This window comes from Microtus pennsylvanicus, chromosome 1 (assembly GCF_037038515.1).
Source record: "Microtus pennsylvanicus isolate mMicPen1 chromosome 1, mMicPen1.hap1, whole genome shotgun sequence".
Lineage (NCBI taxonomy): Eukaryota > Metazoa > Chordata > Mammalia > Rodentia > Cricetidae > Microtus > Microtus pennsylvanicus.
Window position 1 is genome coordinate 120,233,445 of NC_134579.1, and position 14,762 is coordinate 120,248,206.

The following is a 14,762-nucleotide window of genomic DNA, read 5'->3' on the forward strand; positions in this document are numbered from 1 at the left end:
GGGAGCGGAGGAGGGGCGGCTTTAGCCTAGGTTCGCATGCACGCTCTCCTCTGTCCTGCAGGACCCCGGAGGGTGGGCGGTGAGGTGTGGGTCGCTCTGCCCCCAACTCCACCCCGCGAGGCCGCGGCAGGGGCAGGACCGAGTTGCGTTCTCCACTCCCCCACCTCGGCCCCCGCGGCCGCGAGTGAAGCCGGCTAGCTCTAGGACCGCGCCGCTCCGTCCGCCCGCCCGCCGCTATAAGAGGCCGCTCCGTTTCCCCACGCGGAACCGGCTCCGCGCCTCGGTCCCCGCGTCCCCACCCGGCTCCAGTTCGGCGCAGCCCAGGCAGTCCCCGGCCTTCCTTCGAGGGGCGCCCCGGGCCCCGCTGCGCACCATGGGCGCTGCCCACTCGGCGTCCGAGGAGGTGCGGGAGCTCGAGGGCAAGACTGGCTGTGAGTACCGTACCGAGGCCGGGCACCCGAGCGGGGACCGTCGCCTGCATGCCCCCGCTTCGCGCCGCCGCGCTGTGTGACCTTGGGCTAGTGGCTGGCCCTCTCTGTGCCTCGCTCTCCGGTTGCTTCAAATGAGTTCCCGCCCGCCCCTGTGCGGGAGATGCCTCCGAGAGGGGCTGGAGGGGACCCCGGACGGGGGCGGGGTGGGTGGTGGCCCGGGACGCAAGGAGACCCAAGCCTCCCTCAGCCGAGGCGGAGGGCAGGGCGGAGTCGGGCAGGTGGCCGCGGCTGCGAGGGCCGGCGCCCCGGCAGCCTCGGAGAGCGCTGAGCGCGCGCCGCACCTGCAAGTCTGCGGCTGGCGATGCGCAGGGCGGAAAGTTTGCAAGTGGCGGGACCGGAGGAGCCGCGCCGCCCGCGGTGACCTTAGGCGGGGGTCACCCTCCCGCGTCCCCGCGCGTCCCCGCCCCCGGCTGCAGCCTTGGGCACCGAGCCCCGCGTCCTCCGAGCTGGCACTCTCTACCCGGACCGCAGAGGCCGGGAGGGGCGAGCGCGAGGAAGCGCCGGTCCGACCTGCGCTTGACCCTGGGCGTGGGTGGGCAGGCGCACGGGCAGAACTTGCTTTGCTAACCCGACGAAGCTGGTGTTAGCCCTTCCGAGGCGGTGTGACCTTAGGCCAGTCAGTTTACGCCTCTAAGTCTCAGTTTGTCGCCTCTGTGGAATGGGAGGGTGGTGGCCCGTGAGAGCGCCAAACACTGGCAGCTGCGGCGGGAGGCAGCTGCTGAGTTGAGAGCAGCCAGTCAGCAGCCACCCGAGAGGGGACCCCGCTGCCACCCGCCTCCCTAGAGCCGGTGAAGTCATAGAAAGTCCCACACTGCCGAGTGGCTACACCCGCGCACACAGTCAGCCCAAATGTGGAGTGGATCCGGTTAAAGAGTCGTTTATATAACTCGCTAAGAGCGGCATCCGAGCGGTCCGGTCCCTGCAAGAGCGGACTGTGGGAGCGCTGTCGGGAGTGTGTGCACACCGTGTGCAAAGCAAACGCGAGTGTGTGCAGGCTGTGTGCAGGCAGGCAGGCGTGTGTGCATGCTGTGTGCGAGCGGGGGAGTGTGCATGCTGTGTGCAAGCTGGAAGTGTGTACACACTGTGTGCAAGGCAAGCCGGAGTAAGTGCTAATGGGACTGTGTACGTGCTGTGTGCAAGCGGGAGTGTGTGCAGCGTGTGCACCGCTGTGATCCTGGACCCTCAGTGCCTCAGTCTTTCCAGTTCAGGAACCCCGAATCCGCGTCCCTCCCCCCAGTCTCACTTTTGTATTTCCTGAATTCACTTTACTGAAAGCAAACCAAAAGTTTTATAAACGCGACAAACCACCCCCCCGCCGCCCTGCAGGCCCACGCGGGAGGCCCCGCCCACTCCTGACTCAGTTTGACCCATGGCCAGTTGCTGCCCCAGCTGGTGCAGGTTGAACACCTCCCCCCCCAGCCTTCTGGGGGAATTCCAACGGGCTGTGGGTTTGACAGTGATGGCCGCAGAGCATGCCGGGAGCCTTGTCAGTTTCCTGGGTTCAGCCTCCCACGGTGGCAGATGCTGGGGTGGCTTCTCCTCTAGCTGCCTGGGCTCTGAACTCGAGTCCAAAGGAGGCTGCGGAGGGGACCCGAGGTTACCCCCCCCCCGGGGACAGTGCTTCCTGGGGTCCCGCAGGCCTTGAAGGCGCTGGTGCCATCTGGGCACTTTCACCCACTTGGCAAGTCTTTATGGACCCGGGTTTTGAGGATTTTGGAGGATGCGGCGGTGACCAGAGACGCCAGTATTCTCAAACGGGATGCACAGCACACAGATTTACCCCGTGGGTGTTATGTGCCAGGAACAAACAGTGGGGGGGGGGAAGGGTGCACAGGTGACTAAGGAGCCAGCCATGTGGCAGCGGCAGGAGCATTGGAGCAGCAGGTGCCAAGGCCCTGTGGCAGGAGGCAGCTGGTCATGTCGGTGAGAGTGGCATTGCAACCTTACGCTTCCTGTGCCTCAGTTTCCTGTACTGTCAAATGGACGCAGCAATCATATCTTCCTTAGAGGTGCAGCCCTCAGAGCCACCTCGGCCTGAGTGTTGGTCCCTTTATCCCTGCTGTGTGCCCTTCAGTGGGTCGCTGCCTCTCTGGGCCTCACCTCTGAGGGTTGTATGGATCTGAGGAGGTGACGTTAGCCGTTAGTGGGAAGGCACTGGATGGGCAATGCCTGTGAGAACTTTTGGAAAGTGTCCCAGGACTGGGGTGGCCAGGGGGACATATTACACTGGGGCTTGCTCAGTCCAGCACTTAGCACTTTAAGACACCCAATAGGTCTGCACACCCATTTTCAGGAAGGGTGATGATGGTAAGGCCGTTTCCTTCCACAAGGGAAACCGAGTCTCCAAGACAGACAGCATCTTGCGGGCAGCCCCACAGCCAGGAGTGGAGGTGGGGATGGAGGGTCTGGGTTCAGCGGCCTCTCTGACTTCCGGGGTAGGAAAGGCTGCCCAGGGCGGACAGCTTTTCCTTCCTTCACCCTCTCTGCTGCCGGCCGGCTGCGTGCGTCTGTGTGCGTTTGTGCCATTGTCTGTCTAGAGACCCATCTCTTCCTCTGCGGTTCAGATTTCAGATCTGACTTCCCTGCCCCTGTCTCAGGGGAAAGTTCCTGCCACTGTTTAGGGCTCTGAGAGCCCTTGCTCCCGTCCAGAAGATTGTCCTGCCTGGCTGCTCCCATGCAGCCTCAGTGAGCACACTCAGACCTGGTCCTCCCTTCGTTCCTGGGCTCCTCCCGCCACCTTCTCAGTTCCGTCACCTGCCGCCTCCCCCTAAAACGCGGGCATTGGTGTCCCTCCACTCCCCACAGAGTGGCAATGAGACCACACAAGGCTCACATGGGGGCAGGGGTGTCACTGAGTCCTTCATAACCCCCAAAAACATCACTGAGTCGAGGGTCACCTCCCCCTACAGGCATTGTCCATGCCAGCCCTGAGGCACCCCATGGAAAATGGGCCTGTTGGCAGCTTGCTTGTCTGCATAGGGCACAGCAAGGCCCCCTTCCTCCACAGAGAGCTCACTCAGTGACTCATGGCTCAAGCCTCCCTCCTAGCAGAGCCAGCACCCACCTAGACTGTTGGTGAGCAGCCAGGGACCTCAGCTCGTCTTTCCTCCCAGGAGGGACATCAGGCCAGGGCCATGACCGTCGGGGACCCTGAGCTAGCCTGGGGTACTTCCCCTGCCCAGTCCTGATGGAAGCTAGGCTGGAGGATACTGGGAAAGGCCTGCAGAGCCAAGAAGCTGCCAGAAGCAGCAGAACCTTGGGCGACATTGGAAAGTCTGTCCGGCACTAAGAGAAACACAGCTGTCAGTAAGGACATCCTGCGGTTCTGGAGCCTGCTGGGGACACTGCTGGCCCTTTGCATGGATGAGACCATGGAGGCTCTGCAGATGGATGAGGGGAGAGCCCCTCCCCTCCAGGGGAGAGCTGAGGCCAGCTGGGGCCTGGTTCCTTTGAGTTCCATTGAGTTCACCCCACCTCGGGGGGGGGGGTGGTGGGTGAGATTTCTTATAATCCTCTTTGTAGAGCTATGGTTGGAACCCAGGGCGGGCCTCGCACAGGCTAGGCAAGTGCTCTGCCAGTTAGCTGCACCCCAATCCCCCTTTTAAGAATGTTTGATATAGTCTTCCCCTGTAGCCCGGACTGGCCTTGAACTCAGGATCCTCCTGCCTCAGCCTCCCAGGTTGCCAGCTCAGGCCTGTGTCATTGTCTGGGAGTGACCTCTGCCCATTGCAGGTCCTGGATGAGGGTGGGGGATGGGTGGGTTCTCTGCTCTTCCGGAAGTTCGAGGGCTTCAAGTACAGGGGAAGCTGGCGGGGTGGGGGTGGGGCTGACCCCTCTGGAGTCAGCCACCAACAGAGGCCTGAGAGCAGCCAGCCAGAGCCACTTCTGCATTAGTGGCCAAGGCTGTTGACCCTGGGGGCCCCTGATTTCATGGCGCCCCATCTCTCTAGGTTCTCAGTACCTTCTCATCCCAGCAGAAGGCTAAAAGAGAAGGGTATTGAGTTTGAGGAGATCCTGTCTCTAGAAAACGGGGAGGGAGGGAAATAAATGTTTTTTTGTTATTGTTGTTTTTCAAGACAGGGTTTCTCTGTGTAGTCTTGCCTGTCCTGGAACTCACTCTGTAGACCAGGCTGACCTCAAACTCACAGATATCCTCCTGCCTCTGTTTCCTGAGCGCTGGGATTAAAGGCACATGCCACAACTACCTAGTGCCCAGCAGCTACTCCCCAGCCTTGGAAGTCAGCTGGTCAGCTAGCTATCCTTGTAAAAGCTCACTGAGGGAGGGTTCCTCCTCATGGCCACTTACAGACAACAGAGGTTTAGCTCAGGAAGTGACTGCCGTGGTCCTCTAGTGAGGTTTCAAATGCAGAGAGAGAGAGAGACAGAGAGAGAGAGAGAGAGAGTCAGAGACAGAGAGAGAGAGAGATTGAGATTGGGCACGCCAAAGGGCAGAGCCCGCAGTCCCGTGGGTCCCTGGCATGCCCAGGAGAGGTGAGCATGGTACAGCCACATACTGGTAAACTGGGTTGCATGGTTGCATTGGGCCTTGGGGCTGACAGGATAGGTTCTGGATGATATGGAATGTTCTAGAACTTGCATGTTTGGTGACAAGCAGTTAGGTTGGAATGGGAGCTACTCCTGTCTCCTGGGGGTTTCCAGGGTGGCTCACATCTGTTCTGAAGAGAAAGTTCTGTTGTCTGTGGGAGAGCAGGTGGCAGTGGCTGGACCTGCCGGCTTGGGGACCTGCAGTCATGAGCTCCCTGAGCACCTTCTTACCCCCGCCCTGTGGGCCAAGTGTTTGGTTTTGAGCTAATACCCCGCTCCCCAGATGTATCAGGGGCGTTAATCAGAGCTCAGGCACACAGACCGGGTGACAGAACAGCCGGACAAGTGCCAAATATACGGGGTGGGCGCTCCAATGTTCCCAAAGCACTTAGGTCCCTGATACCTTAAACTAAAAGACTGGGGTCTTTGCACCTCTGAAGGACCCATTGCTCTAGGAAGAAGGTGGGGCTACGGCCTCAAGGGAGGAGCTGTCCCACCAGCCAGTCTGTCATTTGCTCCACTTTAATTATTCATAAAGCCAGAAGGTCACCTGGGCATTTCCGTTGGTGACAGCGGTTTTCTTATGCACTAAGACAAAAAGGTCCTTTGTTGTCCTTGAGGAGTGACCTTTTCGGTTGGGCAGGCTGTCAGGAGTGGCCTTCCACTCACCTTGGGAGGCAACAGGAAGTAGCTGAGGTCACGTCACGGTCACGTCAGGGCCTGAGATTCTCTAGAAGGGAGGGCGGGCAGCAGGGGCATTGCGGATGAGGCTGAGCCCCTTCAAGAGGACCCTCGCTGTGCCTCAAGCTGCAAGTGTCACAGCTGGAAGAGGGGCCCAGGAAAGCCTGGGCTGAGCATCCACCTCAAAAGCAGAGTGCTCCCAAGTACAAACTTCTGAGCACCAGTGTGGTGTGACACCCCAAGTGGAAAATTCCTCCGTGACCTCACATAACAGTGCACTCAAGACACGTGCAGGGGAACTTCAGAGGGAACTCAGTGGTAGGACACTTGCCTAACGTGGGGGGCTTTGGGTTCAGACCCCAGCACCACGAAAACGAATCAAATAATCTTATATCAGGCCTCAGTCCATAGTGTGCTTGCTTAGTGCACACAGAGCCGTGGGTTCAGTAACCCAGCACCAAATATGACCAGTGTGGTGGAGGCAGGAAGAGCAGAAGTTCAAGGTCACCTTCAGCTACACACAGAGTCTGAGGCTAGCCCAGGATACGAGCCCAGGCTTGGAAACAAGTCAAAATATTATATAACATCAGTTTTTAAATTTTGGTTTTTCGCTGTAGCTTTAGAACCTGTCCTGGAGCTTGCCTTGTAGACCAGTCTGGCCTTAAACTCACAGAGATTCACCTGCCTCTACCTCCCGAGTGCTGGGATTAAAGGCTGCACCACCAACGCCCAGCATAAACTCACCTTTTTGTTTTGTCCTGGTCCCATGCCTGAGATACTTCATCCGTAGCAGAGTAAAACCTGAAGTGGGCACAGTCCAAGGCTGTGAATCCTCCTAGTTACAGGGTGATGAACTTTTGAAGTTGGCCACATTCCAGTGTAAACAGTTTTTAAAATTATATCGGTTTGTGTGGGCACACGGGCACACGCGCGTGATCACTCCACAGCACAGGCTCGGCAGCAAGAACCTTTCTTCTCTACGCCATCTGACCAGGTCTGCGGGCAATTTTTACATCCACGTCCACAATTTCCTCATCTCCCAGCCTTGACACACCTAAAATGAACTGTTACCTCTGCCTTTGTGCTTAATTTTGTCTGGCTGTGTATTTTTGTTCTTGAAGTCTGCCTACAAGCTGGTCAATCACCCTTTGGGGCAAACACTTATTTTCACAAACACTGCCCATTATGAATCTTCTTTCCTATCTAATACATTTTCCCGTGGATTTCTCAGCAATGGTCTGCGAGTTATAAACTGGACTCTCTTTTCCTGGTGTTTATGAATGAACATTGAACTGGGTATAAAATTTTAACTTATTGGATGATTTTCCCAACCCCGCCACAAAGTTCTATTTTGGGTTGCTATTGATAAATTAGGTTTTGTCTAATGCCTTTTTGTTGTTGTTATTGAAACCTATTTTTCCTCTGTTCTAAAGTTTGTAATGCTGTTTTTTCTGTTGTTGTTACTTGCATTTTTTTTAAATTCTGACAACTGTCTGGGTACCACACACTTAAAAAAATAATTTATTTAACTTTATTTCATGTGCATTGGTGTTAAGTTGTCAGATTGCCTGGAACTAGAGTTCCAGACACTTGCGAGTCACAATGTAGTTGTTGGGAATTGAACCCAGGACCTCTGGAAGATCAGCCAGTGCTCTTAACCACTGAGACATCTCTCCAGACCCTGTGTTGGTGTTTTAGATACGATCATAGCTGGGAATGGTTTATGCTGTTTCATTCTAAAGGACACTCATGTTTTCTCTCGTGAAAATGTCTCCTGATGACCTCTCAGTGGTTCCGACATCCATGGGTTGGACCTTCTTGCTGTCCCCTGACCTCTTGACCCTTCCCTTGTGTGTCTGCATCGCTCTGAGCCACACTCAGCATCATCTCCTTAGGTCTGCCCTTCGATTCACTAAGTCTCTCTCCAGCAAGGTCGCAGCCTTACCCTCTGTCCTGGCTGGTTTTATGGCAACTTGACACAAGCTAGAGTCATCTGAGGAGGAAGCCTCAATTGAGAAAATGTCTTCATAAGATCCAGTTGTAGGGCATTTTCTTAATTAGTGGCAGATGGGGAGGGCCCAGACCATTGTGGGTGGGGCCATCACTGGGCTGGTGGTCCTGGGTTCTATAAGAAAGCAGGTTGAGCAAGCCATGATGAACAAGCCAGTAAGCAGCACCTTCCATGGCCTCTACATCAGCTCCTGCCTCCAGGTTCCTGCCCTCCTTGAGTTCCTGTCCTGACTTTCTTTGATGAACAGCAATACGGAAGTGTAAGCCAGATAAACCTTTTCCCCCTCAAGTTGCTTTGGTCTTGGTGTTTCATCGTAGCAATAGGAACCCTGATTTAGATACCCATTAAGATTTTAAATTTTGTTTTGCTTTGTTTTTTGAGGCAGGGTTTCTCTGTGTAGTTGTGACTATCTAGGAACTTGCTCTGTAGACCTGGATGTCATTGAGCTCACAGAGATTCGCTGCCTCTGCTGGGTGCTGGGATTGAAGGTGTACACCACCACGGCCTGGTAAACTTTTAAATTCTAATTACTTTATAAATCGCTTATGGGTTCATGCTGTAGGGTTTGAGCATCCTCTTTGGTTCCTTTGCTTTGTATGGTTGACTTGATTCTGGGTCCATCTTCTGCCAGGGCCGTCTTCGTCCCTCCCAGTGGCAGGGCTCCTGTGCACCCCAAGTCACAGAAGTGATTTCCAAGGCACCGTTGCATCTGTTGTGCTAAGTACTCCGGGGTTCTCATCAGTCTGCTGACACTTTGTATATGAACTTCTCAGTGTGGGACATGCCTCCTCTTGTCCCTCTTCTCCCTCTTCCCAGCAGAGGCCATGCCCAGGCTGAAGAAATGTTACTATCTGACCCACCTGACACAGATGGCTACTGTTTACGTTTCAGTGTTTTGTGTGGTCCTGGTTTAAGCTTACATAGATTAAGGCCAGGAGGGTCTCTTGATGGGTTTCAAGCCCCCACGTTTGGTCATCAGGACTTGTAGCCATTCTAACACAGCAGCTTCTGTTTATCACCCTGTGGGGGTCTCAGTCTCTCCTTGCTTCAGACATCTGGGTGTGATCTTGTTCTACAGCCCAGGCTGTCCTTGAACTGGAGATCCTCCTGCCTCAGCCTCCTCGGTGCTGCTGGATTTGCAGATGTGTACCGCCAGGCCCTGCTCAGGAAAAGCCCTTTCTTCTAAACTTAGCACAATATTAAGGTGTTTCCTGGATTTCCCCAGTGGCCACGTGTTTGGAGTGGCAGGAGCCGCCTGTGCTAGCCCTCAGAAGCAGGACCAGTTTCTTTGACATCTTTCCATGCACATGAGGTAAGCTACCGCCACTCCATTCAGCCTCTGGATAAATCTGGAGCTGAGATGATTCTAAAGGCGGGGCTGAGCTGTCACCTGGAGGTTGCCCCACCCTTCTATATCATCCCACTCTAATGCAGAAATGTAAAATGCCGCTTGCTCTAGCACACGGAGCACAGAACGTGGCGAGAGGAACAAATCCTACCTCTGCTGTTCTGAGCTGTGTGACCTCCAGCGAGCCACACTGCCTCTCTGATCCTGCCTCCTGAACAGGGAAGGGGGTGTGCTGCCATTGGCACTGTTAGGAAAGCCGAGCTGCCCCCTGCCCAGCCCTGGCTCAGCTCCTGCCTGTGAGTCAGGCTGTCACCCTCTCTATTCCTGCTATAAGGCGAACAGTAAAGAGCCAAGCAGGGCTGGGGAAAGGCGGGCACACCCCAACTGTAGTGCTCAGAGCCACGCTATCCCACTCAAACAGTTTTCTGCGTTGCCTCATTTGCTCAGAGTGCAGGGTGTGTGTGAGAGCAAAAGCAACCCACCCAGCACGTCCCCTCCACCAAGGGTGTGTTCTGTGTAGAAGAAGCCCACAGAGACCCCAGCGGACCCTTGGTGCCTGAGGTGACTACAGATGATGTTTCCCTGTTGATGTGGGCTGGGCTGGCTCTGCCCGGGAGGCGGGGGGTGGGGGTGGGGGGAGGGGGGAGTTGGAATCTGTGGCTTTTGTACTGGGCTGACTTCTATGCAAAACGGGTCCGAGGGTCTGCGTTCCCTCTCCTCCCTGGTGGTCCGAGGGTCTGAGTTCCCTCCTCCCTGTTGGTCCGAGGGTCTGAGTTCCCTTCTCCCTGGTGGTCCGAGGGTCTGCGTTCCCCCCCTCGCTGTTGGTCCGAGGATCTGCGTTCCCTCCTCTTTGTTGGTCTGAGGGTCTGCATTCCCTCCTCATTGTTGGTCCGAGGGTCTGCATTCCCTCCTCCTTGGTCCGAGGGTCTGCATTCCCTCCTCATTGTTGGTCTGAGGGTCTGTGTTCCTGTCTCCCTATTGGATTGGAAAAACCACTTCAAACAGTCAGGCGCATCCTTGGGAGGCTTCAGAGTCCATGGCAATATGGTGGGTGCACGCCAGGGCTGTGGCTGCCGAGGCGCTGGCAGGTGGAGGGAGGGTGTTCATGAGAGGGCTGCTGGTAGGATCCCCTGCGAGGAGGCTCGAGGCTCCGGAAGCCCGGCCTCCCTCCCCAGTCCTGCATTAGTCACTGCTGTGTCTGGAGCCCCAGGTGGCCTCCCTGTGGAGCCCAGAGGCAGCAGAAAAGCCCTGCAGACTGGAGTGGCTCAGGGCACAGCCAGCCTGTCACAGCCAAGCTGATGACTCTTGTTCCTCTGCTGAGATTCGGAGCTAAGTAGACAGTGATTTTTCAATTGGGACCAAAGTTCGTGTGACGTAAAATTTACCATTTTAGGACTGGGAGATGACTTGGTCGGTGAAGCGCCCTGTGAGCATGAGAACCCGAGTTTGAGCCCTCCCACCCATGTGAAATGTGGTAACATACATCTACTCTCAAAGCTGGGGAGGCAGAGAGAGGAGGGACCCTGGGGCTGGGTGGTACTGGCCAGTCAGTCCACTGAATCTGTGAACTCGGGTGCAGTGAGAGACACTGGCTCAGAAAACAAGGTAGAGAGTGACAGAAAGACAGGAGATGTTGACTCACCCCCTTCATGCGCACTCACATAAACACACATACACACACATGCATACACGCACATGTACACACATATGCAACACACATGCACACACATGAACACTCATACACACATGCACACACGCTCACACACGCATGCACACACTCATGCACACACATACACAAATGTATGCATATGCACACACACGTACATAAATGTATGCATATGCACACACACTTACACTCATACACACATGCATGCACATGCATACTCACTAATGGCATTAGCTGCTGTGAAGTGAGCTTCTTGGTTGGGTTCCATGTAGTCAGTGTTCTAAATATTTCCAGAACATTCAATCACCCCCAATTAAGCCCTGAGTCCACCTGTTGTCCATCTTCACCCTCTCCTCCTGGCCCTTGCTGAGCAAGAGTCCTATGTTCCACTTCCAAGGAATCACCTGGTTGGGTGCTTGACCCGCAGACGTGTGGACTGGGTGGCTTTGGTGCCGGCTGCACTGTTGTCACGGGCCCACTCTGCACGGGTGAGGGCCACAACAGCCTCTCTTTTGCGATTGTGCCTGTGGATTTCCCCTCTTTCCCACAGCCATCTGCAGGAGATGGCTCTTTTCACCTTGGAGAGCTGTGAACAGCACTTCTGACAGGTCTCCATGGGTAGCATGTCTCCATGGGAGCCGTCTCCTAGGAGGTGGGAGGTATTGTTCTCTCAGAGGAGGAGGCAGAATGGTGCTTAAGGAGCTGCTCAGCGTAGCTCCGAATTACCGGCCTGTGCCTGGGCTGATCCTCCGGGTACCTGGGGAGTGTCCCCAGGGTCTTGGCCCCTCTCTTCTTACCAGGTCTGCTGCAGCTGCTGGCTCTCAGATGTCCCCAGCCCTCCTCTCTGTGTCTGCTTTCCGTCTTACCTTGCCAGGGGTGACAGATCTTGGCCCCTGGCTTGGAGTCCCATGTTCCCTGAAGGTGAAGACTCTAAAACTTGTCCCTCCTGGATGAAGCCAGCCCAGCCCACCCTGCCACTCCCAGTACTCCGCCTCCCCCACAAGTCCTGGGTCCCAGACTCATCAAAGTTATTGCCATGTCCTTGGCCACCATGTCCTCCCATGCCTCCTGTCTCAGACTTCAGGGACCCCCATCAGACATCCTCTCCTATCCCCTCCCCAGAGCTGGAAACATCTTTCCCATCACTCCTTCTTTCTAGTGAAATGTGAAATTCACACAGCCTTCTACAGCCTTATTACTTTATGTCGGTTACTTGTTGACATGGTAGTATTTTAGATATTATAGACTAAAGAATATATTACTAAAGCTAATTTCACCTGGATGTCAGTCAACAGTTATTAGAAACTCCAGGGAGCACAATTTACAATTTATGTGTATCAGAAGTATAGCCTTTGACCCTAGTACTCGGGAGACAGAGGCAGGTGGATCTCTATGAGTTCGAGGCCAGCCTGGTCTACAGAGCGTGTTCTGTAGGAAGACCCCGTTTCAAACACACAAACAAACAGTGTGGACGGAGGAACTAGGGCTACGGCTCTAGTAGAGATTTCCCTAGCATGCCCAAGGCCCTGAGTTCAGTTCTCCAGCCCAGGGTATAGAAGTGAGCTGGAGGCTACCCTGGGCCTCATTAGAGGGAGGGATACAGGGAAGGGGAAGTGTGTCCTTTATAAGATCACATGTGCCTGGACCACGGCACCGAGCCAGGGATGACTTACTAATATTTTTGAGAGCGTCTGCTGTCCCATATGGACAGTGCCGTGTGCTGGGAGATGGTATTATGGCTGATGCCTCCAAACTGTACGGATTGAAACTGGAAGACCTGGGCAAGCTGAAGACGCCTCAGTTCCAGTTGCTGTGCTTGCTCTGTCTCATGCGCTCACATGCCTTCAGCATGAATTCATAGCAAATACTATCTTGGCTGATTGGGTCATCCCCTTGATGCCATGCAGGAAACATTAAATAGATACACTTCAAAATGGTTTGCTAAGGGCTTGGCGATGTGGCTCAGGTCCTAGAGGGCTTGGTTGGCATGCGTGAAGCCCTGGGTTCACATAGCACATAAACCCCAGCAACACACAAGCCAGGTGTGGCGGTGCATGCTTGTAGTCCCAGCACTTGGGCGGTGGAGGCAGGAGGATTATTCTTAATTACATAAAACATCCAGGGCCAGCCTGTGATACATAAGACTCTGTCTCAAGTATGGTTTTAAGGGTGTGTATTATTCCAACTCAAGGATGTCCCAGGCCGATCGCGATTTCCTGGGTCTTGGCATTTTCTTTGCAGTGCGGTTATTATTAGCTTTTATTACGAGGCAGGTGACTTCCTGTGGGCAGCTCTGTTCACTCCTCACTCCCTGGGATTGTTCTAGGGATCAGATTGCTGTTAGGAAGGGTGTGTACACCATCATTGGGTACAGATGTCACACAAGACAAATAAGCCCGAGCTTTCTAGAAACTGTGTTATAGCCTAATTCTACACTTTGCACTAGCCACAGTAAAGAAATGGCCCAGGATGCAGCAGGACTTTCTGTTGTAGCTTCTCGGGAGGCTGAGGCAGGAGGATTGCTTGGATATACTTCAGGCTCAGCCTGGGGACCCCGCTCAGCCACAGAGCATCCAATAAAAGACGTAGCAACTACAGATTTGATACAGAGAGATGTTTTGAAAACAGTCCCAGGTCGGAAGCACTCCTGGCTCTTCTCAAGTGTTTCTGTGAGGGCTTCTGGGCCATGAGGGCAGCTAAACCACCAGAGTACAAACGTACGCACATACTCTCTGCGCCTGCTGGATCCTTATTTTCGTCCTGTTCCTCCCCAGGGGCGTTACTGGAGTTGGTGACGTGTGTGTGTGTGTGTGTGTGTGTGTGTGTGTGTGTGTGTGTGTGTGTAATTACAGGGATTCGAAGGCATCACACCCCTGGGCTGGGAGTGTCGCTCAGTGGGTAGAATGTTCACCTAAGACTCCCAGAGCTTTGGGTTCTGTCCCCAGCTCCTAATAACTTGGGTGTGGTGGCGCACACTTGTAATCCCTGTGCTCAGGAAGTGGAGGTAGGGGGACCAGGAATTCAAGGTCATCTTTTGCTATGTAGCAAATTTAAGGCTAGGCTACTGGAGACCCTATCTCCAAATAAGTAAGTAAATAAATAAATAAAAAATAAGTGCTTCCCCCATAAGCATGGAGCTCCACACCTTCTAAGTATCACCTGTGCCCACATCAAGGAATAGAATATTCTCTGCCCCAAGGGCCCTCCTCACACTTCATTCATGTTATTCTGCCTCCTGGGGCAGCTACTGCCCTGACGGCTAGCACGGCTAGCACTGTATGTGGTCAAGTGTTTCCCGAGTATGAGCCTTGCCCAGGTGAAATGGTGACACGCATGTCTTTTCATGCCTGGCTCCCTTGGTTCTGTGTTACATATGGTGCCTGATTCCGTTCTTATATGCGGTCCCATCAGTAGGCTGCATCGTCCTTTTGTACATTGGCTGTCCTGCCCTGGGTGGTTTCTGGTTTACAATGATCCCACAGCCCAGCCACAAGAACACAAGCGTGCTGTGTGCATTTTCCTTTCTGCTGCCTACTCTGCTCAGTTTGCTTGCTCTCTACACGGCTGTATTTTTCTCTAGAAAGGTAGTGGTTGTCCTGGATATCAGTCTTTGCAATCGTCCATGACTACATGTGCAGTGTGGGGTTGCAGCCCTGCCTGCCTGTGCTGCGTGGGACGGATGTGTGAATGCCTGGACTAGTGCCTAGCCCAGGTTGGCAGCCTTCCCTAGTCTTCCCTGGTGAGCGGCAGCTGCTGCGGATGCTTCAGTCTCAGAGTAGTGGATTCTTGAATAAACCAAGGCTTGAGCCTGGGGTGGGGTGAGGGATGGAGGGTCCTAAGGGCTCAGGTACTCACAGCTCTAGAATGAGAGGTGAGGTGGGGGAGGGGAGGAGGAGATGAGGCGATGCAGGTGGGTACAGCAGGTCTCCAACCTGGCCACTGCACTGGCAAGTTTAGCCTGAACTGGCCATGGTCCCCAGGAGTATTGAAGGCCCTGAGCATCAAGGGTCTGGGGTGCGT

The 14,762-nt window shown here is 54.6% G+C and overlaps 1 protein-coding gene across 1 annotated transcript in view; it reads left to right on the top strand.

The window, feature by feature from the left end:
• Nucleotides 1-235: 235 nt before the first annotated feature.
• Nucleotides 236-14,762, top strand: part of Tesc (tescalcin) — a 30,554-nt gene continuing 16,027 nt past the window's right edge. The window contains exon 1 of the mRNA XM_075981968.1: nucleotides 236-431. Coding sequence (XP_075838083.1) covers nucleotides 374-431 — 58 coding nt within the window. The 5' untranslated portion in view covers nucleotides 236-373. The remainder of the gene's footprint in view (nucleotides 432-14,762) is intronic.